Here is a 25832-nt window from a genome sequence, read left to right as displayed (position 1 = left end):
AAAAGCTGTTGATTGCCACACCTGAGAGACTAAAACCCCTTGAGCAAACACCTTCAAGATTTGCATATGAGAAATACGAGGACAGCCCTACTGCATCAATAAAATTATTGGCATGGATTTTATTATGGAAATGCTCTATATTAGATTATAAGGACCCTAGATATTACTCACTGTGTGATGACAAGAGAGATATGTCACTAATGAGGACATTTATTGTAGAATTATTTCTAGACATTTAAGATAAATAGCAACAAAAAGCCTTGTTGTAACATCTATTTAGAATTTAGCCTAAATCAGCATGGTTTATTGTGTCATTTTTTTCCTGTTTGTACACGGTTATTTCATAATTTGTAGAACCACATTGCTAGGCCCTGAAGAAGTGACAGTTGGCCTGAAAACATGCAGCCTGTTATACTTTGTGGTTGCCTTCTTCACTGAATGGTCTTTGAGTGGCCATCCCCTATGGTCTTTGAGTGGCCATCCCCTACTTGCCCAGGATTAAGTACCTCTTTCATGAGATGGACTTATTCTATTTACTGATAGTTCCCTTCTTGGAAATTAAAGACAAGGAACCGTTTGTAAATTAAGTATATTGTACTGTTCTCTAATATGACAGTTTATTTGTTGGTTTATATTTACATTTGCTCAGCAGATGCTTTTATCCAAAGTGACTTACAAAGGAGGTAAACAATCAAGTAACATTAGGCTAGGACCTGTTTGTTCAGCAAGTGTATATAATGGTTGCACTGCATAGATTTTGTATTTTGCTTTGATAATTTAGCATTAAGCTCATTTAATTATCTCTTTGCATCTTAGCATATAGTAGGAAACAAAGTAGATCAACTTGGATGAACTCTAAGCATCACAATGATAAATACTGTACTTGTAAGCAGTGATCTGATATGTTTGTTAGAAACAGATACATTTCTTATGCAGGACTAAAAGCAGTGCTAATTAATAATCACAGACATATTTGTTGGTACTCCTCCATGAAAAAAGAAGAACCCATGATTGTCTTTGAAATAACTTAAAACTTGCAAAAGTATTTGGCACCTATTATCGTTTATTCCATATTTAACAAAAATGTGATTTTTGATTCAACGGAATATTTCATATTATAACAGAAAGGAAAATTGCATGGACAAAAATAGTGGAACCCTTATCTTATTATTTTGTTACTTAACCTTTAGAGGCAATCACTGCAAACAAGTGATTCCTGGAGCTCCCCATGAGACTTCTGCAAATGTCCACAAGTAGTTTGACCCACTCTTCCTGAGCAAACTGCTCCATCTTTGTCAGGTTTGGGGGGGTCTTCTCCAGACTGCATGTTTCAGTTTTTTTCTTAGATGTTTGATGGGAAAGGACACATCAGAATAGGCCAATGTTTTATTCTTAGCCATTTTCGGTGCTTTTAGCTTTGTGTTTTGGCTAATTACCCTGTTGGAGGATCCATGACCTGCAACTGAGACACAGCTTTCTGACACTGGGCAGTACGTATCACTCCAGAATGTCTTGATAACCTTAAGATTTCATTGTTCCCTGAACAGACTCAAGACACTCCCAGCCAGACGAAGCAAACTAGCCTCAAAACATAACAAACATCCTTCATGTTTCATAGCAGGTATGGTGTTCTTTTCTTTGACAGCTTAATTTTTTGACTGTAGACATAGAGTTGATGTGACTTGCCAAAAGCTCCCATTTTGATTCATCTGTCCAATGGACATTCTGTCAGAAGCATTGTGGCTTGTCAGTATGCATTTTAGCAAATTCCAGTCTTGTCTCTTTATGTGAAGTCCTCCTTTCATTGATCCCACTGTCACTCAAAAAGTGATGGATGGTGCACTCATACATTAATGGATTTTGACCTTGGAGTTCAACTTGTATGTCTTTGGAAGTTGTCCTTGGCTTTTTGTCTGCCATTCTCAATATCATTCTGTCCTTTCTGAGGTTGATTTTACTCATGTGGTCTCATCCAGGGAGGTTGGCTACAGTCTCATGGACATTAAATGTTTTAATAATATTTGTAACTTTTATCATAGGAACATCAAGATGCTTGGAGATGTTCTTCTAGCATTTGCCTTTCACATGCTTGTCTATCATTTTATCTGTCTATCTGATCTCCTCGACTCTCTCTTTTGCTTTCTCTGGTTCATGTTCAGTGTCGGACACAAATGGCAGATTGACGGCTTTTCTACTTTTAAATAGTTTGAATGACTGATTGGACGACTGGAGACATGTGTGATACTAATGAAAGAAACATCAAGTTTGAAAAATCCTTCTTATCCATTTATTTACGATCTTTTCTAGGGGTACCAACATATGTGCAAAAGCCATTTTGGAATATCTGGAGAAGGAGCAACACTTGATCTGTTTTCACACTTGCTTTGCTTTACTCTATGACATATCAAAGGCAGGCAGGTATACGTGGGGCAATCACTTCCATTTTATCACTTTTCAGGGGGCATATAGCACTTTTTCAATGAGCTGTAAAGGTACCTACACATCTGTCCACATTAAAGAGGGCACAGAGGGCGAGGTTCATGCTACATAATTTGCCATGGTACGGAATGACTTTCTATCCTTGCTGGATCTTAAAGTAAAGTGGCTTAACTCTTTCCAAATATTTCCTGTAGTAAGACGTCAAGCAAAATGACACCTTTTATTGACTAACTAAAAAGATCGTAATATGCAAGCTTTTGAAGCAACTCAGGCCCCTTCTTCAGGCAAGATGTAAGTATAATTAAGCAATAAAAGGTGTCATTTTGCTTGACTTAATACTACATCCATAATGGCCAACATGGTACAACACCCTAGTACTACAAAGTTTTCCTTTAACATTATGAGGACAGAAGTGCAATCTGTGGCCATTTCTGTTACCACATATGGACTGGTATTTAGAAAAGCACTTTTTCACATGAAGGTCATAACAATCTGTGATAAACTACTTGTGGAAAAGGGCTGTTCTTAATATGAGGGAAAATCACAAAGTAAAGCCAATTTGAAAATGATATGGTAACCACAATGGATAGAAGCTGATCCAATACAACATGTTTGCGATGTCTTATGGGTAGTTCAAACATGCACAGCACAACATTCTGCAGTTAGTCTTGTTGAAGCCAAGCTCAAATGAATACGAATGATCTGCTGTGCTGTAATGAGATTTTTTTGGGCAGGGTGTGTTGAACCTGAAATTGACCAAAGGATGTTAGCTTTATAAATCAGTAAGCTGTTTGGGTACCATCTTGCCCAATCTTTGTGATCATCATGCATTATGGCATGTGCACATTCATAGCTGATATCTAAATGTTCAGCAACAGTGGACAAGGTAATCCATCGGTCCTCTCTGATGAAGGCTTTCACCATATTGATGTGGGCTTATGTGCACAGTGTTGACAGTCGGCCAGATCAAGCTTTGTTGGTTATACTTGTTCTTCCCACTTTAAAACTTTCTGTTCATTCGTAAACTTTTCATTAAGTCATGCCGTTTTGACTTCTGTAATGAGCCAACATCCTTTGGTGAATTTCAGCAGGTTTTACTTCATCTGCCCAAAGAAATCTCACTCTGGCACAATGTTCAGCAATGGTGCGATCCCACAGCAGTTGGCTTCAACTAAATTAATGGCTGAGCACTGCACTGTGGTTGTTTTGAACTACTTCTAAGCCATTGGAAACATGTTATATATCGTCAGCTTCTATCCGTTGTGCGTACTGTGTAATTTTCAAATTGCATTTGTTTTTTGATTCACCCTTGTAAATAACCATGTGAGATACCATTTCAAATAAATTAAACAGTCAAATGTTCTTTATAAAATGAGCCGTAAAGGTCTGGCCCTCATGATTTTGGTTAATTTCCTGTTGATATAAAACAAACTAATATTGCATCTTTTTGCTATCATTTTGCCATCTTCAGCATCTCGTAGATATTGTTTGCCAAACATACAAAGTTTATTACGCTGTCTACACAATGCATAATATAACTACACATTTAAAAGAATCTCATCTTTTACTGGTCTGAAGCTCCTCATGTTAGAAAGTGTCAAACATTAAATATTAATTTAGCTGCTTATTCATTTAGATAATCATTAATAAACTACTGGCCGTGGATTATGCACATGCTTAGCACATTAATACTACCTCTTTAAGAAAGAATATTCTGCCAAATGACAGTATTATACAGTCGCTGTGATAAATAAAAAAACAACTGTTATAAAACTTAAAACATAAAACACTTCCTTCAGAACTGCCATGCTCTGAGGGGAGTTTTAAATCCAAGGAAGAGAATACAACTGTAAAATGTCTAGGTGCCATATAAAAGGCATATAAAGTATTCAGATTTTGTACATATGCAGCATGCATATTATTAACACATTTTATAAACTCACTTCTTCTATTTCCTGGGCCTTGAGGAGACAGCCTGTCCTTATATAAAACATCTACTCCAGGGATACCAGACTCCCTCTAGTGGACCCTAGTGGCCTTGCTCCTCTGAGCCATTAATTGTTCTTAAAAAGCTGAGTCTCCAGAACATAAACAGATAAAATTTATTACCTTCGGGACAGGAATTCCCACCACTTTACAGGTGAATGTAACAGCAGTTCCTTCAACCACTCGGAAATGCTTCAGCTTTTTGTCAAATATTGGGGCAATGCACTTCCCAGTAGGGATTTCATCATGCTGAATTTCATCATCTGATTCTTCCACAGGAGTGCGCTCAAGACGAAACTCAATTTCACTCATCAGTCTTTGCTCAAAATTGGAAACTTTGTATTCCTATAAGAGAATACATAAACAAAAGAGTATTTTCTCAAATTTCTAAAATATAGATACATATATATACTGTATATACAGTACCTAGTAAGTATATTATGAAAAATATGTGTACATATATAACAAAGTATACATACACACACCTAAACAGACATAAGTACAGTATATAAACTGAAACAAAAAAAGATGACCTAAGACCAGGACTACTAAGAAGCACATGCAGTAGCTGAATACATACTGTACATTACATACAAACTGATCTCCCTTTTCTGACTTTTGTTTCTCCCGGTCTTTTTATTTTTTTTCACGTGGCCTGTCACGTTCTGTTGTGTGATACAACAAATGTCATCTTATTTTTTCAATAGGCTCCTTCGTTTTAAGGGTCCACTGCATTGACACAACAGTTTGCTGTCATGGGACACTGTCCTAGAAGTCGGTGCAATACTGTTTAAGTGGGATTTAGGAATAGCTTCTTTGATCGAGTTTGCTGGTACTCTAAAAGAAATTTTCAGAGAGCAATTCCTTTAGATTAAATGGTTTTATGACTTATAAATAGCCTGTTACTTTAACACGAGCCTTGAACATGATTCTAAATGTGATGCCAGCTTTGTCCAGGAGGACAGGCAGGCATGCTGGCTAGGATGATATAGGATTTCTTGCCCGACTAGGAGGCCAAAATGGAAGGATGGCCAGATTGTGGACACTAATATAATTCCCATTCTGGCTGGGATGCTGGAAGGAAGAAAGGACTGGTGAGATATGGAAGCCAGGAGCAGTTCATCTCACAAATGAATAGGTGGTAGTGTTCCTTACAAGTAGTCCCAGTTTGGACACCCACAGGGCTTCATGGGAATTGGAGTCCAGAACGGCAGTCCTTGGGTGACGGTAGAGGGCACAGCCATAGGAGGACCTCCCTGGTTTCTGTATGACCCAGAAGTGCTTCCAACAAGCCTTCACATGCCACCTGAAATACTACCGGGTCCAGCTTAAAAGGTGCCTGCCTCCATAACTCAGAGAGTCAGAGTCGGGAGGCTCTGGGTGAAACTCATTGGAGGAGAGGACAGAGAAAAGAGATGGAGGGCGAAAGAGTCTGTATATTGGCTGTATTAACTTATATTTGAGCTGTATGGATTACTTGAACCCAGAATGGTGTTGGGTCTCGTAGGTATGGGGTTTGGGAGCTCAGTGGTGCCCCTTGCTGGTGACAATATGTATCAACTACATGAGCAAGGCAGACAGACTGCAGAGGACCAAAATGTTCTTTAACCAGGGGTTGGAGTTATTTCAGGGCTAGCCTGTCAGAGGTGTTCATACTGTATGAAGTGAGAGCAACTGGTCTAAAGTCCCTAAGAGCACTGGAGTGCCCCTTCTTTGGCACTGAGACCACAGTAGATGTTTACCACAGCAGATTAACTTTTTGCAAACTCGGGGAAAAGGGAAAACAGGTGCTGAAAGACCCCACAGAGCTGGCTGGCACATGTTTTCGTCAACCTGGGGCTGATTCCATCGGGCCCTGCAGTTTTGTTTATGTAGAGTTTCCCCAGGTCTCTCCTCACCTGCTTAGCATAGATAGACAGACAGATTGGGTAGTGAGTGGTGTGTGGAGACCACAAGTGTAGTGTTATCAGAAGCGAGGTCCCTGGGGTTGCGGTACACAGGTTGTAATAGATGGAGGTGACAGCAGGGAGCCCGAAACCTCCTTAGTTTGCATAGAATGGCTGGCAATGCTGGGGAAAGGCTGGTCCTACAAGTGTGCGTCAAACCAGGTTCAGTTCATTTGCCCTGCCACTGTTCTCTTCTTCCAAAGATATTATGGCCTGCTTGTAGTCAGTGACCTTTTTCATCTTGTTCCATACCTCTTTTAAGCTGTTCTGTTGTAACTTGCACTCTAGCTTGTCCCAGTAATTAACTTTCCCCTGCAGAAGTTGCTTCATCAATTCTTACTGCACCAGCTTCATCCTCTCCTTATCACAAGACTTGAAGGCCCATTTTATTCAGTAGAACCCTTCAAGTGCTTTCTAATCCATGGTTTGTTGTTCAGAAAACAGCACACTGTCTTTGTGGGAACTGTGTTATCTACACAAAACTTAATGTAGTCTGTGATGCTGTGGCAGAGTCCCTCAATTTCACCGCCATGTGACTTTTATTCCAGTCAGTGTCCTCAAATCTATCCTGCAAAGCCTCCTCTGCCTCCTAGTGATGACTGGCAGCCTCTGGACAATGAATTTGCATGTAGTTACAAGTTGAGGTTCTATTTTCACACAACTGGCTAAGATGGTTCCTTTCTAAGCTTCATGTGGATTCACATTGTAGGAAGTGAACAGCTTATGACCAGGGCTGGCTCTAGGCCATGGCATCAGTCTAAGGGCACCATGACTTGAGGGGTGGCAATGGTCATCCAAGAATCCAACCCCCAATGACATGTAACAACAGTGTGTTGTGCTTATCATTCATATATGAATGCGTGCTGTCACAGGCAGCTGGGGGTGGAACCCAGCCGGGATGCCTGGAAGGACCGGAGGAGGGATTACGCCTCCTCCAGACCGTGAGGGGGTGACCGCCATGGTGGCTTTAGGGACCATGGGAACTGAGCTTGGAAGCTCAACCCTATAGGGGCCTGTGGTTACCACCAGGGGGCTCCCCGATGCCTGAGGAGCCCTGTCCCTCAGCACTTCCGCCACACCCGGAAGTGCTGGGGGGAAGTAGACCAGGGACAGCCGGAGTGCTTCCGGGTGCGCAGCCGGTACTTCTGCCACACTGGGGAGTACCGGCGGAAGCTAATTGGGAGGCACCTGGAGCACGTTCGGGTGGGAATAAAAGGGGCTGCCTCCCTACATTCAATGGCTGGAGTTGGGAGTGCAGAGGACAAAGTCTTGGAGGAGAAGAGTGAAGGCGGACCTGAGAGAGAGGCACTATTGTGTGAGGGCCTGGACTTTTGGGGAGTTTTAGGGGTTGTGTGTCCGGGCTGGTTTCCACAGTGCTCATCCTCAAGGTGTTCCAGGGTGAATTTCTTTGCTTTCACACACATACACCAATCAGCCACAACATTAAAACCACCTGCCTAATATTGTGTATGGTTCCCCTCGTGCCACCAAAATAGTTCTTCATCAAGTCATGGACTCCACAAAGCTTTTGAAAGTGTCTTTTGGTATCTGGTACCTAGACATTAGTAGCAGATTCTTTAAGTCCTATAAGATGTGATGTGGGGTCTCCAAGGGCAGACTTGTTTTTCCAGCACATTTCACAAATGCTCGATTTGACTGAGATTTGGGGAATTTGAAGGCTAAGTCAACACCTTGAACTCTGAAGTTTTTTCAGTGTGGCAAGGTGCATTATTTTGCTGAAATAGGCCGCTGCCATCAGGGAATACCGTTGCTATGAAGCGATGTATGTGGTCTGCAGCAATCTTTAGGTAGGTATTACATAGCAAAGTAACATCCATATGAATGCCAGTATCCAATGCTTCCTGGCACAACATTGCCCAGAGCATCAAACTGCCTATTCTAGCTTATCTTCTTCTCATAGTGCATCCTGCTGTCATCTCTACCCCATGTAAACAATGCCATTCACTTGATTTAAAGGAAAAGGTGATTCTTCAGATCAGGCCACCTTCTTCCAATGCTCCATGGTCCAGTTCATGTTCCCATTGTAGGCACTTTAAGTAGGGCAGGGATCAGCATGCACACTCTGACTGGTCTTCAGTTGTGCAGCCCCAAGCGCAGCAAGCTGCTATGCACTGTGTGTCCTGACTTCTTTCTCTCATGGCTACCATGAAGTTTTTCAGCAATTTGTGCTACAGTGGTGTTTCTGTGGGATCAGACCAGACAGTTTAGGCTTCGCTACCCACACGCATCCATGAGTCTTGGGCATTCATGACCCTGTCACTGGTTCAATAGTTGTCCTTCCTTGGATCACTTTTAGTAGGTACTAGCCACTGCATACCAGGAACACATCATAAGATCTGCCATTTTGGAGATGCTCTGACCCAGTCATCTAGCCATCACGATTTGGCCCTTGTCAAAGTCGCTTTGATCCTTATGCTTGCCCATTTTTCCTGCATCCAATGCATCACCTTCAAGAACTGACTGTTCACTTTCTGTCTAATTTATCCTACACACCTTGACAGGTGGCGGCATGGTAGCGCAGTGGGTAGCGCTGCTGCCTTGCAGTTAGGAGACCCGGGTTCACTTCCCGGGTCCTCCCTGCGTGGAGTTTACATGTTCTCCCCGTGTCTGCGTGGGTTTCCTCTGGGTGCTCCGGTTTCCTCCCGCAGTCCAAAGACATGCAGGTTAGGTGGATTGGCGATTCTAAATTGTCCCTAGTGTGTGCTTGGTGTGTTTGTGTGTGTCCTGCGGTGGGTTGGCACCCTGCCCAAGATTAGTTCCTGCCCTGTGTTGGCTGGGATTGGCTCCAGCAAATCCCCGTGACCCTGTGTTCGGATTCAGCGGGTTAGATAATGGATGGATGGATGGATCTTGACAGGTGCCACTGTAATGAGATAAATCAATGTTACTTGCTTCACATGTAAATGATTTTAATATTGTGGCTGCTCGTTGTAAGATCATAAGATTGCATTCTGATCTCAAAGGAGGGAAAGGGTGGAACATCCACCCACCACTGCTTAGGGGCCTCATGTACCAGCCATGGTTAAGAGGGGACTGTACTTTGTGTGGGGAAAGAATCCAAGGTCAGTGGGGATGGTTAACAACAGGAATGTTGACTGTGCAAAACCTGTCAACATATGCATTCATTTTTTATTCAAACTAGACAAGCTTGAACTTACAGTCATGCTTAGTCTTAATTTCTAGCAAAAAATAGTGTAAACATTTTCTGTCTTGGTTTTAGCTGCAAGCTGAAGATTGTGATATTATTATTACAGGCACAAGCTTTTCACTCTTGAAGTTTATTTTTGTGCATTATTTTCTTCTGGTAGGATTCAGTTTGGAGTGAGAAGTTAAAGGAGAAGGACAAAAGATCTTCTGTCTGTAGTTTCCTGTCTGACTGAGATGCAGCACTTGAAGATATCATGAGATAATAAACCAGCCGGCCAGCAATGTGACGTAAAACTTGGACACACGTAGTGTGGTAAACGGTGGGACTCTATGGACATTTAAAGTTCGACTTGATGTTATTTTGTAGAAATTCGGTGGACAGAATTGGCAAGCTTTGTTGGGCTAAATGGCCTGTTCTCGTCAAAATGTTTCTAATGCCCTAATTAATACAGATCTCAAAATAAATGCTTCTACAAAATGAGGTGGTTAACAACAGTGGCCCTGAGGACTGGATGTCCTACACTCATCATTAAACCTCTCAGTAAACAAGGAATATTTTAAAATAAGTAGAAAGCCTTCAGAACAGTCTTTAAAGTCCAAACCACTGCCTAAAATGGCTAATGAAAAAGATGGATAACTCCTGTCAAGACAGTTGTCCATTGGAATTTGCTGGAATGTGTGTAATTCTGGCCATGCAGGACATTAGGTGAACAAATGAAGGGGGAAAAGCTAACAATGTAGCATATCTTAACATAATACTTAGGTGCAGAAAACAAAAAAGAAGAAGTTTCCATATTTAAAAAACAACAAAATAGATAAAGAACTGAAGCTACTGCAATTAACATGTAACATCATGTGCATGTTTTTATCCTTAGCCACTCATCTATTATCAATCATTATCTGCTAACCAACTGGTAATGCAGCATGTATTTAAATAATCTTTTAACACTTTTCAAATGAAGTACAGCAAATCTTGTGTTTCTCTTGTTTTCTTCGTAGCTTGTGCTTGCTCGCACTTGTCCATGACAGTTTCCCTTAGCCCATGCTCTACAGGTTGTTATGTTTTTCAGGTACTATACAAGCTGCTCCCATTTATCATTAGATTTTATTTGTCTGTGTTTGTCACCAGTTGTGACTCAGCTGTCTATCTCGTTCTTATTTACACTTATTTACCAAAAGCTCAGCTCAGGACTTATGTGGAGTTGTTGCAGAGAGACGATTATGTCTATAGAGGAGACTGGCATCACTCAAAGCTTTATTTAATTACATGGTAAGAGTCTGTAATGGATTTGTAGTTTGAGATTCTAACTTTTTACCAGTAAGGACAGAGAATCTCTATTAATATTGTCGGATGAACTTGGACTAATGACGTGGATGCTTTGATTCAGAATGGCAGATGTGAATGTTTTAGAAATGTGCTTTTTTGAAAAGTGTTCATAACCACCATGCAAATTCACTGATGGTATATTTATACTTGTCTTGTCTGTTGGAGAAGAAGGGCTTACGGTTTCTGAATTAACTTCGAGCATGGTGTTTACCTTGGGTCATTTTTGATACTGTTTAGCATCGGGTTTTATAACAAGATTTTATAATGACAAGACAGAAAATTAGATATGTGACTTTTAGCAAAAGCGTGATGAATGAAAGGTGGATAGTGGATGTTTTTCACTATGCTGTATACTCTGTCTAAAAGGAAGTAATCTAAACATACTTGGGCAGTCACAATTTTCTAATGTCAATCTTTGATTTAACTTCATTTCTCTTTTTCATACTAAATGTCCTAAATATGAACTAATTATCAGTGCACTGTATACATTGCATGACATGCTTCAGTTTAACCTTGGCTCCAGAAAATGTGCAGTAATATTAAAAAGATTACTTCTAGATGGCATGATAATTGATTGATACTTTGAGTCAAATCTATGCCAATTCAATTTCCTAAACAGGGTATTGAATAAATATTATTATTGTGATAAATTAGCAATTAATCATTGTCAATTAATTCAAAAATGAGATATCATTATTTTTGATGGTTAAACTGTCATGACATCTAGATACAATCCACATTGTACTTAAATCGGAAATACAATGCTTGAGCAAACTGGTACCATTTAGAATGAATCTTTTACTGCATAATGCAGGCATTATAATATAACATGGAGCCTGGCATGCAAATTCACATACTGAAGTGCAAGAGAATACACTTTAAAATATAAACAATTACATACATAGAAACATGACAACATATTTTTAAAAAGGAAGAGTGAGACACAAAAGAACACTGCTTCCAAATGTCCATCATGCAGATATCTCAAAAGCTTCCCTCGTGCTACATTCAAAAATAAAAAAAAGAAGTCAGGAAATGAAGAGGAGAACAAACATAGAAAACAAAATATAAGGTTAAGACTTAACCTGTTGTTTACCAAGAGTGTTGCGGGTTGACTCTATCATATATTTAAAGTCCTGCAAAGAAAGGTTTACAATGATAAAGAATGTAAGGGGTCTTTAATCTAGAGAGCTATCTATATGTTATATAGTGCTTTCCATATCTATTTATTATCTAATGGCTTCCCTATAGTATCTTAATACTTACTTATCTCATTTTTTTCTTTTTTTGATTTTATTGTAATCATTCCATACAAATAGTCAATTTTTACAAAAAATAGAACTGAAAACAAATCAACCCCCACCCCTGAGAAAGAGAGCATGGCCAACGGAGTAAAACTTAAATCTAGTAAAAATAAATAAATTGATGAGGATAAATAATAATAGGTGGATAAAGATAAATGGAGAAGAAAAAGAAATGGGAAGAGAATCTACTTCCTTAGTGCTATAAATGCTTATTCTAAAATATCGTTGATTAGATCCTGCCAGGTTTTGAAAAAGTTCTGCACAGATCCTCTAACTGAGAATTTGATTTTTTCCAGTTTCAAATAGTATATAACATCAGTTACCGACTGACATACAATACGAGAGTTAGGATTCTTCCAGTTTAGCAAAATAAGTCTACGTGCCAATAATGTAGTGAAGGTGATCACAGTTTGTTTGTCCTTCTCCACTTTAAGCCCATCTGGGAGTCCACCAAACACAACTGTTAGTGGATTAGGAGGGATTGTGACACCAAGGCTGTCTGAAAGGCACTTCAAAATTTTTGTCCAGAATGATGTTAATTTGGTGCAGGCCCAAAACATGTGACCCAGTGAGGCTGGAGCTTGATTGCAGCGTTCGCAGGTTGGATCTTGCCCTGGAAACATTTTGGACAGTTTTAAGCGAGACAGATGTGCTCGATATATAATTTTGAGTTGAATAATTATATGCTTTGCACATATGGAGCTCGAGTGGATTCTCTGCATTGCTACCTTCCACTCCTTTTCTGATATGTTGAGTGAGAGATCCTTTTCCCATTGTCCTCTTGGATCTTTGAAAGGGAGAGACTGTAAAATAATTTTATATATTGCAGAAATGCTGTCTGAGTCCTCGAAACTGAGCAATATTTTTTCCAGCATAGAAGAAGATGGGAGATGAGGAAAATCGGGCAGGTTCTGATTAACAAAGTTTCTAATTTGAAGATAGTGAAAGAAATGTGTAGCTGGAAAGTTAAATTTGGAATGTAATTGTTTGTAGGATGCAAAGATGTTGTCTATGTAAAGATCTCTAAGCAATTTAATCCGAAATGTTTTCCAGATATTAAAAAGTGCATATGTTTGCAAGGGTTGAAAAAGGTGGTTCTCATGCAGAGGTGCCACAGATAAAATATTCTCCATCTTAAAATGCTTTCTACATTGGTTCCATATTCTGAGTGAGTGAAGCACAATTGGGTTATTAGTATATTGCCGATAACTTGCATTTATTATTTCATCTTTTTTGTGTCCAGGTTTTTATAGATTGTATGTTTGCTGCCCAGTAATAAAACTGAAAGTTAGGTAGAGCCATGCCACCTTCTGTCTTAGGTCTTTGTAGAGTCACTCTTTGGATACGTGGATGTTTTAGGTTCCAAATAAATGAGGTTATGGTTGAATCTAATTGCTTAAAAAATGATTTACTGATGTATATTGGAATGTTTTGAAATAAAAATAGAAGCTTAGGAAGGATATTCATCTTAACAACGTTAATTCTTCCAGCTAGAGTGAGATGGAGGGTTGACTATCTGTACAAGTCTTGCTTAATTTTTTCCATAAAGGCGGTGAAATTTTGTTGATAAAGAGATTTATGTTTACTTGTGATATTTACCCCTAGGTATTTAAACTGCTCTGCGATGATAAAAGGGAAGGTGTTCAATCTAATATTGTGTGCTTGAGAATTCACTGGAAAGAGCACAGTTTTATTTAAATTAATTCTGAGACCAGAGATCTTTGGAAATTCTGTAAGTGCTGTTAGGACTGCAGGCACAGTATTTTGTGGGTCTGATATATACAGTACCATATCATCTGCATATAGAGAAAATTTCTGTTCAAGTCCTTCTCTGATAATCCCCTTTATCTGTGCTTACTTATCTCATATATTGATTATTTAACCTACTGTATTTGGCATAAAATGCCGTATATATATTAAACTGTATGTTATGTCATAACTGTCGTATCTATCTCTATATTTATACTGTATAGTCCTACTTATCTCAATATTCAGTTCACACTGAGGCTTATCTATCTATCTATCTATCTATCTATCTATCTATCTATCTATCTATCTATCTATCTATCTATCTATCTATCTATCTATCTATCTATCTATCAATAGTGTTTAAATAATATAGCATCTTTTATATCTGCTTAAATATTTAAAAAAAATTCTTTTCTTTCTGTATCTCTCACTCCATCTCTCATTATACATGCTCATCCATCTTTGATATAAAGTCAATTTATCTCAAACCTGTCTATCTTTTTGATGTCTTTCCTATCTTTCCCATTACATTAGTCATGTTTTTCTATCTATCCATCACATAATGCCTTTTTCTGTCTATGTCAATATTTATTTCATATCTGTGTAACACTTTTCATACCAATTGATCCATTTGTCTTTGTGTTGCTTTAATCTTAAATTGCTATATTCATATTTATTTTATACTTGAACTTGCACTTCTTTTGTCCCACTATATATACATCTAACACACACAATCCAATATATATAGAAATGTAATTTGCCCCAGTAGTAATCCTATAAAAACTTCACATTTGGTTCTCAGGCACTACATACTAACATTATAACAAAGCTAATCTTACAGACTTACTCGGGCTTGGTGTTCCAGGAACTCCACACCACTTATTACAGTTAGTGTTTGTGAAACCTTCAGAGATTGATTTGTAGATTCTCTGCTTGCATACATCCAGGATACACTTGAGACCCTTTGACACCAGGCTTCTCATCATGCCAGTGTTGCTTGGTGAAGTCTTAGTTTTTTTGATCTTTCCCCATGAGTTATGAGGAAAGGTGAAACAATCTGAGCCTTTTCCGTTTAAGCAAAAGGAGATTAAGAGGAGACATGACTAAAGTGTTTAAAATTATGAAGGGAATTAGACCAGTCATTTGAGACTGTGACTTTAAAATGTGTTCATCAAGAACACGAGGACACAGTTTGTTAAAGGTAAATTTCGCACAAACATTAAGAGACTTTTCTGTACACAGAGAATCATGGACACTTGAAATAAGCTACTAAGTAGTGAGGTAGACAGTAGGACTTTAGGGACCATCAAAACTAGACTTGATGTTATTTTGGAAGAATTAAGTGGATGGAACTGGAGAGCTTTGTTGGGCTGAATGGCCTGTTCTTGTCTAAATCTTTCTAATATTCTAATTTGTATGGCATTTCCTAACTGACATATTCTTATAGAACTTTCTCTGTCCAACATCCTAGATCCCTGTATTTATTGGACTTTACAATGATAAAAAAAATGTACCAGGTTCTGTTGTTTTTGCAGTAATACCTATCCCCCGCATGTGGCAAGGCCTTATCTTATATGCTGACTTGCCATTTCTCATGTTATGCATATCTGATGCATTGGTTGATGCCTTTCAAAAGACAATTAGATTGTAAAACAAAGGTTACTGATAAAACAAATGCACTGTTGTCAAGGGTATTTTATCAATTGAATGCTAAAATGTAACTGCATACAATAAAATCTTTCATATATTGTATGTTCTCATATTGAATGTTCTTGGCGGTCACATTTGTCAAGCTGATCCGATCTTGAACACAGTTTGAATTGCTATAGCTTTTGTTTCCAATTAAAATGTGCATTTTTGGAATGTGTTGCACACATAAATATTTTGGCAAAACTGCCGTCCAAAGAAAAAATAATGCTTGGACTGCAAGTTAAAAGCAAAATACAAAGAGCAGTTCTTTAAATGTAAGCCAAGGCAACCACAGGGAAGGGGTTGCAAGGAAATGTATAAGGAAACAGTTTGACTATTTGACTAGACTCTGTAGGAAGCTACCTGGGCTTTCTGCCTGCCACCTCCCAGTGTCTCCATCAACAGGTGTGAATGAGCTCTTCTGTTTCATGACTAGGCTAAATTTGGGCACTTGTGGACATCTGGATTGTGGGGTGGGTGTTTCAGCACACAAAACAGATGACTAAAAATGTCTTTTAGTATGTGTATGCTGCATGTGTTCTTTTTAATTTAGAAATAATGGCATTTTTATAAAAAGAGAAGGAATTGATGCTCTAAAAAGGATGCACTTCTAAAAACAGGCAAAGCAGAAGGCATAATGTCTTCCAACCCCCTTTTTTTAGTTATGAAATATCATCACACAATACCAAAGACCATCACAGCGGATAATGTTTAGTAGCACTGCCTCACTGCTCCAGAGACCTGGGCTCAAAGCTCAACTGCTTAGTGCATGGCTGGGTAATCTGTATTTGCCATACAAAAGATTTACATTTAGTAATTTAAGTGAGTTTGCCCTGGGATAGGCTGCCATCCTGTTCAGACTTGATTCCTGCCATGTACCCACTTCTACTAGTATACATGTTGGCTCCCACAACCCTGTAATGTTTAAAGTATGTTTAGGAATTAAAAGGATGAAGTGTCACAACTAATGGTGATGCGGCATACACCCAAGTATTACTTCAGTTTATTTAAATTGGGAAAAAAAACAATCTAGTTTAGGTACTGCAAAAATGCATCTATTACGCATCAAGTCTTATGTAGCAAGACACTAACAAAGGATTCTTTTCATTTTAATTATATTTAAAATCAGTAAATAGGATCTTCATCTCTTTGCACTGTGGCACATTAAGAGCCTCTGATATGCTGGTAAAATAACATATTGATATGAAGGATTCCCAGGTCTTATTAGGTCTTTTCTTCTTCTTCTTTTGGCTGCTCCCGTTAGGGGTTGCCACAGCAGATCATCTTGTTCTATATCTTCCTGTCCTCTTCATCTTGCTCTGTCATGCCCATCACCTGCATGTCCTCTCTCACCACATCCATAAATCTCCCGTTATGCCTTCATCTTTTCCTCTTATCTGGCAGATCTATCCTTAACATCCTTCTCCCAATATACCCAACATCTCTCCTCTGCACATGTCCAATTCAACGCAATCTTGCCTCTCTAACTTTGTCTCCATACTGTCCAACCTGAGGTGACCCTCTAATGTACTCATTTCTAATTCTGATCACACCCAATACAAGTCTTAACATCTTTAACTGTGCTACATCCTGCTCTGTCTCCTGTCTTTTTGTTGGTACCATTGTCTGCAACCCATATAATATAGCTGGTCTCACTACCATCTTGTCACTTTTTCTGGTACCCATTTGTCACAAATCACTCCTAACACTCTTCTCCACCCACTCCACCCTGCCTGCACTCTTTTCTTCACCTCTCTTCCACAATCCCCATTACTCTGTACTGTTGTATTTAAACTCATCTATCCTCGCCAAATCTACTCCCTGCATCCTCAACATTACTGTGACTTCCCTCTCATTCACACACTTTTATTCTATCTTGGTCCTACTGACCTTCAATCCTCTCCTCTCTAGGGCATATCTCCACCTCTCCAGGGTCTCCTCGATCTGCTCCCTACTCTCGTGACAGATCACAATGTCATCAGCAAACATCATAGTCCACGGGGACTCCTGTCTAATCTCATCTGTCAACCTGTCCATCAACATTGCAATTAAGAAAGGGCTCAGAGCTGATCCCTGATGTAATCTCACATCCATCACTCCTACTGCAGTCCTCACCACTGTCATACTTCACTTATACATATCCTGTACAATTCTTACATACTTCTCTGCCACTCCCGATTTCCACATACAATACCACAATTCCTGTCATATGCTTTCTCCAGGTCCAACAAGACACAATGCAGCTCCTACTGGTCTTCTCTATACTTCTCCATCAACACTCTCAGAGCAAATATAGCATCAGTGATGCTCTTTCCTGGCATGAGACCATAGTGTTGCTCACTAATCACCACCTCCCTTCTTAACTTAGCTTCCACTACTCTTTCCCAGAACTTCATACTGTGGCTCATCAATTTTATCGCTCTGTACTTATGACAGTTCTGCACATCCCCCTTATTCTCCATGTCTTATTACTGAAGTATGCAATATCAAGTGAAATATGTCTCACTTAAACAGCTACTTTTAACTCCAAAGTGAAGTTATTTTATTAGTCCACATTGCACAGATGAATAAACAATTTACTGATGCTTTGTGTTATTACCACCAAAACAAGCCTTTGCCAAGGTCTTGTTACCAGTATATGAGTAATAGATGTATTTCTGCAGTACCAAAATTAAAAGGTTACTGGAAAAAGTAACATTTTTATTTGAAATGCATAACATTAAAGGCACCATCTGGCATCCACCCAATGGCCACTTCAGGTCATGGCAGCATCATCTGTTTGCCATTTTCTCTTGGATGAGTATTAGAAAAAAGATGTCTAACTGTTTTGTGAGGAAACATACAACACAGCAAGCAGTTGTTAGGAGGGACATTGTAAGAAAAGAAGAACAGTGGGGGAGCTGCAATAATCTCTTTTCCCTGGCCTTAGAAAGATTTCAGATCATCTTGAGTGTGAAATGTAGTGTGCCCTGTGCAACTTGGCCGCTTTCAGTAACAAATTGTTAGGAACACTGAGGCATATTAAAAACAAAATTATAAAGCAAATAAAAACATTCCTCCCAGTGGAGGTCTGAGTGCCAAAAAAATATGAGAGTGCAAGTTGGTCTTGGCATGTTAGAAGACAGCCATAAAATATAAAAGGCTTATTATACCGGACTGGCTAGATTAAAACAAAAAAGAAGAAGAAATCACAAGAGACACCAGGAACGTGTGGTTACAACATTATCATGTTGTCTTATACAATTCCAGCATTTTTGTAGATTTTTACTCATATATAGCCCAAAAGGAAACTTCCAAGTCCATCACATGTGCCCCTATATACTGTACATGTGGACATTCTTGTGAGGGATGAGTTACCAGAAGGGTGTCCAAAGAATGTAAGGAACTGCAACTCCTTGAGGTTAGTTAACTGGATGTTCTAGTAGAGTGAATCACACAAACCCCAAATCTAGGAATTCTTCCATTACAAGTGGGTGCACAGCAGATTTGGGCTACCAGATGTCTAACAGGGAATGTGGCAATGCAGGTCACAGAAGTAATATCAGAGGCATTTTGAGAAGTTTAGTGTAAATGTAAAGTGCAAAGATAGCTGGCCTTTTTTCTAAGTACTTGGGGCTTCTAACAGTTGTGAGGGACAGCCGAGGCCCTCACCTGGCCAGGACACCTCCGTAGTGCACAGGGTATTATCTCTTCCGGAATGTTAGATGGCAGCCCCACTGGGGTGCCTTGGATTCCAACATCATGGGACTTGGAATTCTTGGATTCAGCCCTATTGGGTGCTGTGAGTACTCCAGGGGGTGCTACAGAAACTTGGGAGCCCTTCTTCATGGGGCTTCTGCCTCACCCAGAGGTGCTTTCGGAACACATGTACGGGAGAATAGGAGCCCGCTGCCATTGCTCTAGGAAGTGGAGGACGAGGCTTGCCATAGGAGGTGTGGAGGAGAAGGAGAGAGGAAGAGAGAAAGAAAGAGAGACGTCTGAAGACAAAGGGCCTTTTATATTGAGCTTGGTGGTGTTTTGTAGTATGCTGTGCAGGAGGAAACTTGGGAAATGTTTCCCACACCTGAATAAAAGACTTGTGTATTTCAGGGACTTCTGCCTGTGTATGTCTGTGTAGCGTTTGGGGAGCTGGTGCACCCTCTGGTGGCCACACAGTCAAGTATTAGAAGCATAGGAAAAATTGGTGGATCCTGTATACAATGTAAATCAAAGAGTTAAGATTGAATACATTAGGCTTACTGGCAGTTTCTTAATATCAGCATACTGTACATGAGCAGCATGTTTTTAAGCAAATAAATTATATTAAAATAAAACTTAAAAGTATTTCCTTATCAACAAATTTCATCTGGTTTATATTTGTTAGAGCTCACTGGTAGACTCCTTAGCGTTATGTTTCCCGTCAGAAAAATAAGAAATGCTATTATGCAAGAAGAAATGCTATTATGTGTAACAGAAGTATGTAAATACTAAAACATGAACATAAATCTGTACTGATGCAGACTTTGTGAAACGCCCACCAATGCACAGCAGAAGGTCACAATCAGGACAACAGAAGCGTATTAGTTTGCATACTTTCCTTATAATACTTTTATGTTTTGCACATGAGAAGGTAGAATGTCAGTGCCCAATCTGCACAATTGATGTAACGCACAGCGCAAGGCATAGTGATTTCCACATTTCCTCTGGCATGAACATTGACAGTTGCTGCATTGTGTGTTAAAACCTTTCTTGTCCTTCTACGCGATTGCAACCATTTTGCCTTTTTCGCCACAAAGCTACATGGAGCTTCACATGACCAAATTCACCAGGGGGTTTGGTCATACAGTGTTATATGCATCAGTTTCACTATTCATGTCAATGTCTGATGACCAATACACATCATCATCACATTTAATTCAACTAATGGTTCAGCTTCAGTTTGTTCTAATATTGGCTTCACAGCTTCTAGTTTATATACTATTGTGTTTTGAAGACTCCACCCACTCATGAATATCGATAAGTTAACTCAGAACAGCAAAATGCATAGAAATATTCCTGTTTTTTTCAGCATTATTTTATTAACAGGATGGAAGCAAAATACTGTCCCAAGAGTTATTTGAGCTTTACACTGTAATGCAGACCATTAAACGTCACCCCTAGCCTAACTTAAGACGTACCATATTTATACTCATGGTTAAGGGTAAATAAGATGGGTGCTGTAATAACGTGTACCCCAACAACACACAGATAACAAAAAAGTAATGGCAGTGCATTTCTTATATGACCCAAAGTAATAACCAAAAAAAACAAAAATATTATCTTATATCCTGTAACATACCCAGCCACTGTGGATAAGACCAATGTAAGTGTAAGGGAGAAAAACTCTTTGTTTTCTAAGTCATTGTGACTACTTAAAGTAAAGTAATAGAAACAGAAATGGTTATTCAAATCAGAATCCAACTATCAAAGATAAGGTTAATACAAATAAACAGTGGAAATATCATTGCACACAGGAAGTTCTTTTGGTGTATAAAGGTACAATCATACAGGCAAACAACACTTCCACACATGGACGAGGCTGAAGTAAGTGAAATAATCTTCATCCGCACTACTCAGTGTCATCTCAGGGATAGGTATAGGTCAAAGATGAGAGAAGGAACCCAGATTGCTTTCAACAAAGTTTCTAGTTTGTATAAAGAGTAAAACGTGCATCTCTGGAAGATTACATTTGGAAGGTAATAGTGTAAAATATACAAATACATTATATATAGAGACCTCTAAATGTCATAATCCTTAGCCTTTTCCATTGACTGATTACTGCATAGTATAAAGAAGGCTGAAATGGCTGATTATTAGGTATGGGGCAACAGACAGAAACGTCTCTACCTTAAAATGTGTTTGTTTCCTTATGTTTAACAAATTTTGAATCACTGGGTTGTTAGTGAAATGATAGTTATTATTGGTTTATAGATTATTACTGTTACGTGTACAGAAAATAGTAAAAAAATCCATCCATCCATCCATTTTCCAACCCACTGAATCCGAACACAGGGTCACGGGGGTCTGCTGGAGCCAATCCCAGCCAACAAAGGGCACAAGGCAGGAAACAATCCTGGGCAGGGTGCCAACCCACCGCAGGACACACACAAACACACCCACACACCAAGCACACACTAGGGCCAATTTAGAATCGCCAATCCACCTAACCCGCATGTCTTTGGAATGTGGGAGGAAACCGGAGCGCCCGGAGGAAACCCACGCAGACACGGGGAGAACATGCAAACTCCACGCAGGGAGGACCCGGGAATCGAACCCAGGTCCAACAGATCTCCCAACTGCGAGGCAGCAGCGCTACTCACTGCGCCACCGTGCCGCCCTAGTAAAAAAATGAAAATTGAAATTAAATGTAATTCTTAGCTGTTTTCCATTATTTAAATACCAAGATATCACACTCAGTATGAAGTATTTCAGTAAACAAGTGATGAAGTTTCAGTTTGTGTCTGTCTTTGGCATCAGGAACCCTTGAGTAACAAGGACATAAACAGGGAGTCCTTCCTGCCAATGCTTACTTAAATTCCAGACTTGTGTTGCTTTGTTTTGGTCCCTTAGTGCCCTCTGTTGACTACGCACAGATTTGCTATTAGCCTTGCCATCACATGGTGTTATTAAAGTGATTCATTGATGAGGTAAAAACATTTTGCAATACTGCTGCACAAGAACTGCATTTTTGTGTGCAGTGTAAACATGTTGTGCATTCTATAACATGCTTACATGAAAGAAAAATTGGCAACAGTGTTTCTTCAGCAGAGTGCCATGCCAAACAGTTAAATGTATAGAGAAATGAACCAGAAGGGAGTCGGTTGCTCATCATGCTTTGGTCTGAACTGCTAAACACATATAAGGACAGAAAGCCGAAAGTGCACTGTGATAATCCTCTAACTGCACTGATATAATCGCCACAGAGGGGAATACAGAGACAATCAAAGGAAATAAATAAACTGACAGACTGGATTGAACAATTGCTCACTGTACTCAAAAGAAGTTTCTTTACAATTTGGTTGCATGAGGTTTTGATAACCTTCATGGACACGTACACAGTTTCTGAACTGCTCATCTATACAATGAGACTGAACACTTGTGTGCTCTGTAATGTATTTAACTCTTTAATTGGAGCAAACCAATCCTGACGAAAGATAATGCAATACTTAAAAAATTACATTCATACAGCACTTTTCTCACTTCTCAAAGTACTTTACATAAACAGAGAAGAACCATGCCAATCACCGCCAATGTGTAGCACCTATCTGGATGATGCAACAACAGCCAGTATTACGCCAGTACACTCACCACACATTAGCTCTTAGGTGATGAAGGGGTGACAGAGATAGCTAATTACAGACAGGGGATGATTAGGGGTGCAGAATGGATAAGGCCATAATGGGCAATTTAGCCAAGTCATCAAAATAAACACTATACTTTTCAAAAGATGTTCAGGAGTCTTTAATGAGTGCAGACAGTCAAGATCCCCATATTTACAGCACAGTTCCCTGTCACTGCAGTGGGGCATTGGGATCCACACACAGGCAACAAGGTAAGCGCCCCCTGCTGGCCTCGCCAACATCTCTCCCAGCAGCAACCCAAGCTTTTTTCCTAGATGGTCTATCATCCAGGTACTGGCCAGGCCCAAACATGCTTAGCTTCAGGTGGATAGACAGCTAATAGATAGGCATGTGCTACCAACTGTGTTTAAATCAAAACTAAAAGGCTAATAAGGCGATAAAAGTTCTCAAGAAAATTCTTTGCAAATGTTAAATAAAATTTTATAATAGAGAGATTTGAAAATCTATGGGATTATATTTTTAATTAACAATGGATTCTTATGTTTACAGCTCCCCTAATATTTGAAAAACAGTAGTGATGTCTCCAATTTGCCATCGTTTTGTAGGACCACACATTTTTCTTCACTTCTGTTTCATGAAGACTACTAATCCTAGTTGGCAGAATGGAATAATAGAAAATGGAACAAGCACAGGTACTCCTATAACACATAAAGCATAACAAATAAAGATGTACCCTAAAGTATGTTTTGTGAATCAATTTATAATAAAGTACTGCCAATTTAATATTATTAGTAGTATTAATTATGAATAGTTATTATTATCATAATCATACTTTGTTTTATTAGAATGAACATCTTATTTTAAAAAAAAAAAACAATTGTGGAAAATGAAGTTGTACCATACCTGTGAAGGAGGACTTTCTTGCACCTCTTCAAAGTTGAAAACCGTTGGTGAGTTATTTGGTCCAAGCAGTCTGCGGGCCATTTTTTCCTCATAAGTGAATCTCTAATAATGGAAAAGGCACAAGAGAATTTGTTACTTCTTAAACAGAAAATAGAGGTTGAGAGCATGCACTAATTTTACAGTGTGCTGTCACACAAACTAAACCATCCATATTGGGACCCAAGTACAGCCATGCAACAGGTGACACCTCAGCACCCAGGCCCGGTCTTAGGTATTATGGGGCCCTAGGCGAAAGGGGGGTCCAGGGGCCCCCTGGAAGCTCTGTGAAATGCGTGAAAATTAGACCAAGGAGTCGATCCGGGGCCCCCTGGACGCCGGGGCCCTAGGCGGTCGCCTACTTCGCCTATGCCTAAGGCCGGGCCTGATTGGGACAAATAATGCTGTAGTATATTTAAGTATATATGACAATTGCTCACTCGGACAATTTGTTTTGGGGGCCCCCAAGAAGGCGGGGGCCCTAAGCTATAGCTTGTGTAGCTTATACGTAAATCCTGCACTGTCAGCACCACATGGAATAGTCTTTGAGTTTTGTTTTATGGTGGCTGGAGTGCCAATTCTGCCACCAACCCCCACATTTTCCCTGTAAATTAGAGGACCTCCTTGCTTGGCTGGATGCAGATTAACGTCATACCCGGGATGAAGCAATTGTAGGTTAAGGGTCTTGCTCAAGGGCTCAATGGAGTAGAGTCACTTCTGGTGGATTTGAACCAGCAAGCTTCTGATTGCCAGCACAGATCCCTAGCCTCAGAGCCAATACTCAGTCCAAACAGAAAATAACACACCTGAACTTGCAAAGCACAGTTTATGGCCATTACACTTCTTTGTATTTGTCCAGTGCAGTTCTAGTTGGCCACTTGTTGCTGAGACCATAATGCCAAGCTGTTTGGTTGGTGTCAGCCAATTGCTGGTGCAGAAGATTAGTGTTATAAAACTGGAAACCTGTGCCCTTCACTTGGCATGTGTTATCGTATGCTAGAGAGGAAGACTAGATCGAAGAATGTAAATATTCATAGTCAGACATGCTAGATGTGTGATTGTGGAAGTGCTTGTGACTACGTCTTGTAAAGGACTGGTATTATGTGCTGGGCTGGTTCCTTCCCAATAATGCAAGGCCAATAACAAGTCTAATCCAACCTTTGGAGATCACGTTAGTAAAGTTTGTCTGTGCAGATGGACCTGGCTACATGCTGAGTCAATGTTTCAAGGCCGATTCACACTTGAGTGTTGTAAATTTTCAGTCATCTTTTGTGCATTTTAATGTTGTTTCAAATTTTTTACAGGGAAAATATAATTGGCCCTAGTGTGTGCTTGGTGTGTGGGTGTGTTTGTGTGTGTCCTGCAGTGGGTTGGCACCCTGCCCAGGATTGGTTCCTGCCTTGTGCCCTGTGTTGGCTGAGATTGGCTCCAGCAGACCCCTGTGACCCTGTGTTCGGATTCAGCGGGTTGGAAAATGGATGGATGGATGGAAATATAATTGACCTAATTTCCATTTTGTAGGTTGTGAAGTGTGGTCGGGTTGTGAAGTGATTATTTTGTTTTCAGAATGTCTTCTAATGTGATCTGGTGGCGCAGCCGTCAGTGTTCACCCAGTGGCTCTGATTTGGGATGGAATGCATTTTCTTAATTGAGAAGTATCACTGACATATTAAGTATTCAGTTTTATAACAGTTAATAATACTCAGTTCAATAATACTGATCAATCCAGAAATACATGGGTATATGCAAATCCCAAGTTTAGGTGTCCTAAACTATAACTTGAAGAAAACTAAATGTATACCTATAACTTTTGTTGAATTCTTCACACTTGATTGCATGCTACATACCTTAATCTGTCTCTCAATAGCTGTCACTAGCAGACTGGTGCACATGTGTGCAGGAGTTTATAAATTGCTCACTGTTAAAATACTTAGGTGTGAATAGTGTCCTTGAAAGTAATGGTAAA

The 25832-nt window shown here is 39.6% G+C and overlaps 1 protein-coding gene across 5 annotated transcripts in view; it reads right to left on the bottom strand.

Moving 5' to 3' along the window:
- mypn (myopalladin) overlaps positions 1-25832 on the bottom strand; it is a 364168-nt gene that overhangs the window by 35124 nt on the left and 303212 nt on the right. For 4 of the 5 annotated variants that reach the window (XM_051923393.1, XM_051923394.1, XM_051923397.1 and 1 more), the window contains 3 exons: positions 23831-23932; positions 11952-12002; positions 4549-4770 (listed from right to left, as the gene is read on the bottom strand). In XM_051923393.1, coding sequence (XP_051779353.1) covers positions 4549-4770; positions 11952-12002; positions 23831-23932 — 375 coding nt within the window. The remainder of the gene's footprint in view (positions 1-4548; positions 4771-11951; positions 12003-23830; positions 23933-25832) is intronic. The other variant, XM_051923396.1, reaches the window with a different exon arrangement.

Source organism: Erpetoichthys calabaricus, chromosome 2 (assembly GCF_900747795.2).
Source record: "Erpetoichthys calabaricus chromosome 2, fErpCal1.3, whole genome shotgun sequence".
NCBI lineage: Eukaryota > Metazoa > Chordata > Cladistia > Polypteriformes > Polypteridae > Erpetoichthys > Erpetoichthys calabaricus.
The sequence above is the reverse complement of the archived record's forward strand: the minus strand, read 5'-3'. Positions and strand labels throughout refer to the sequence as shown.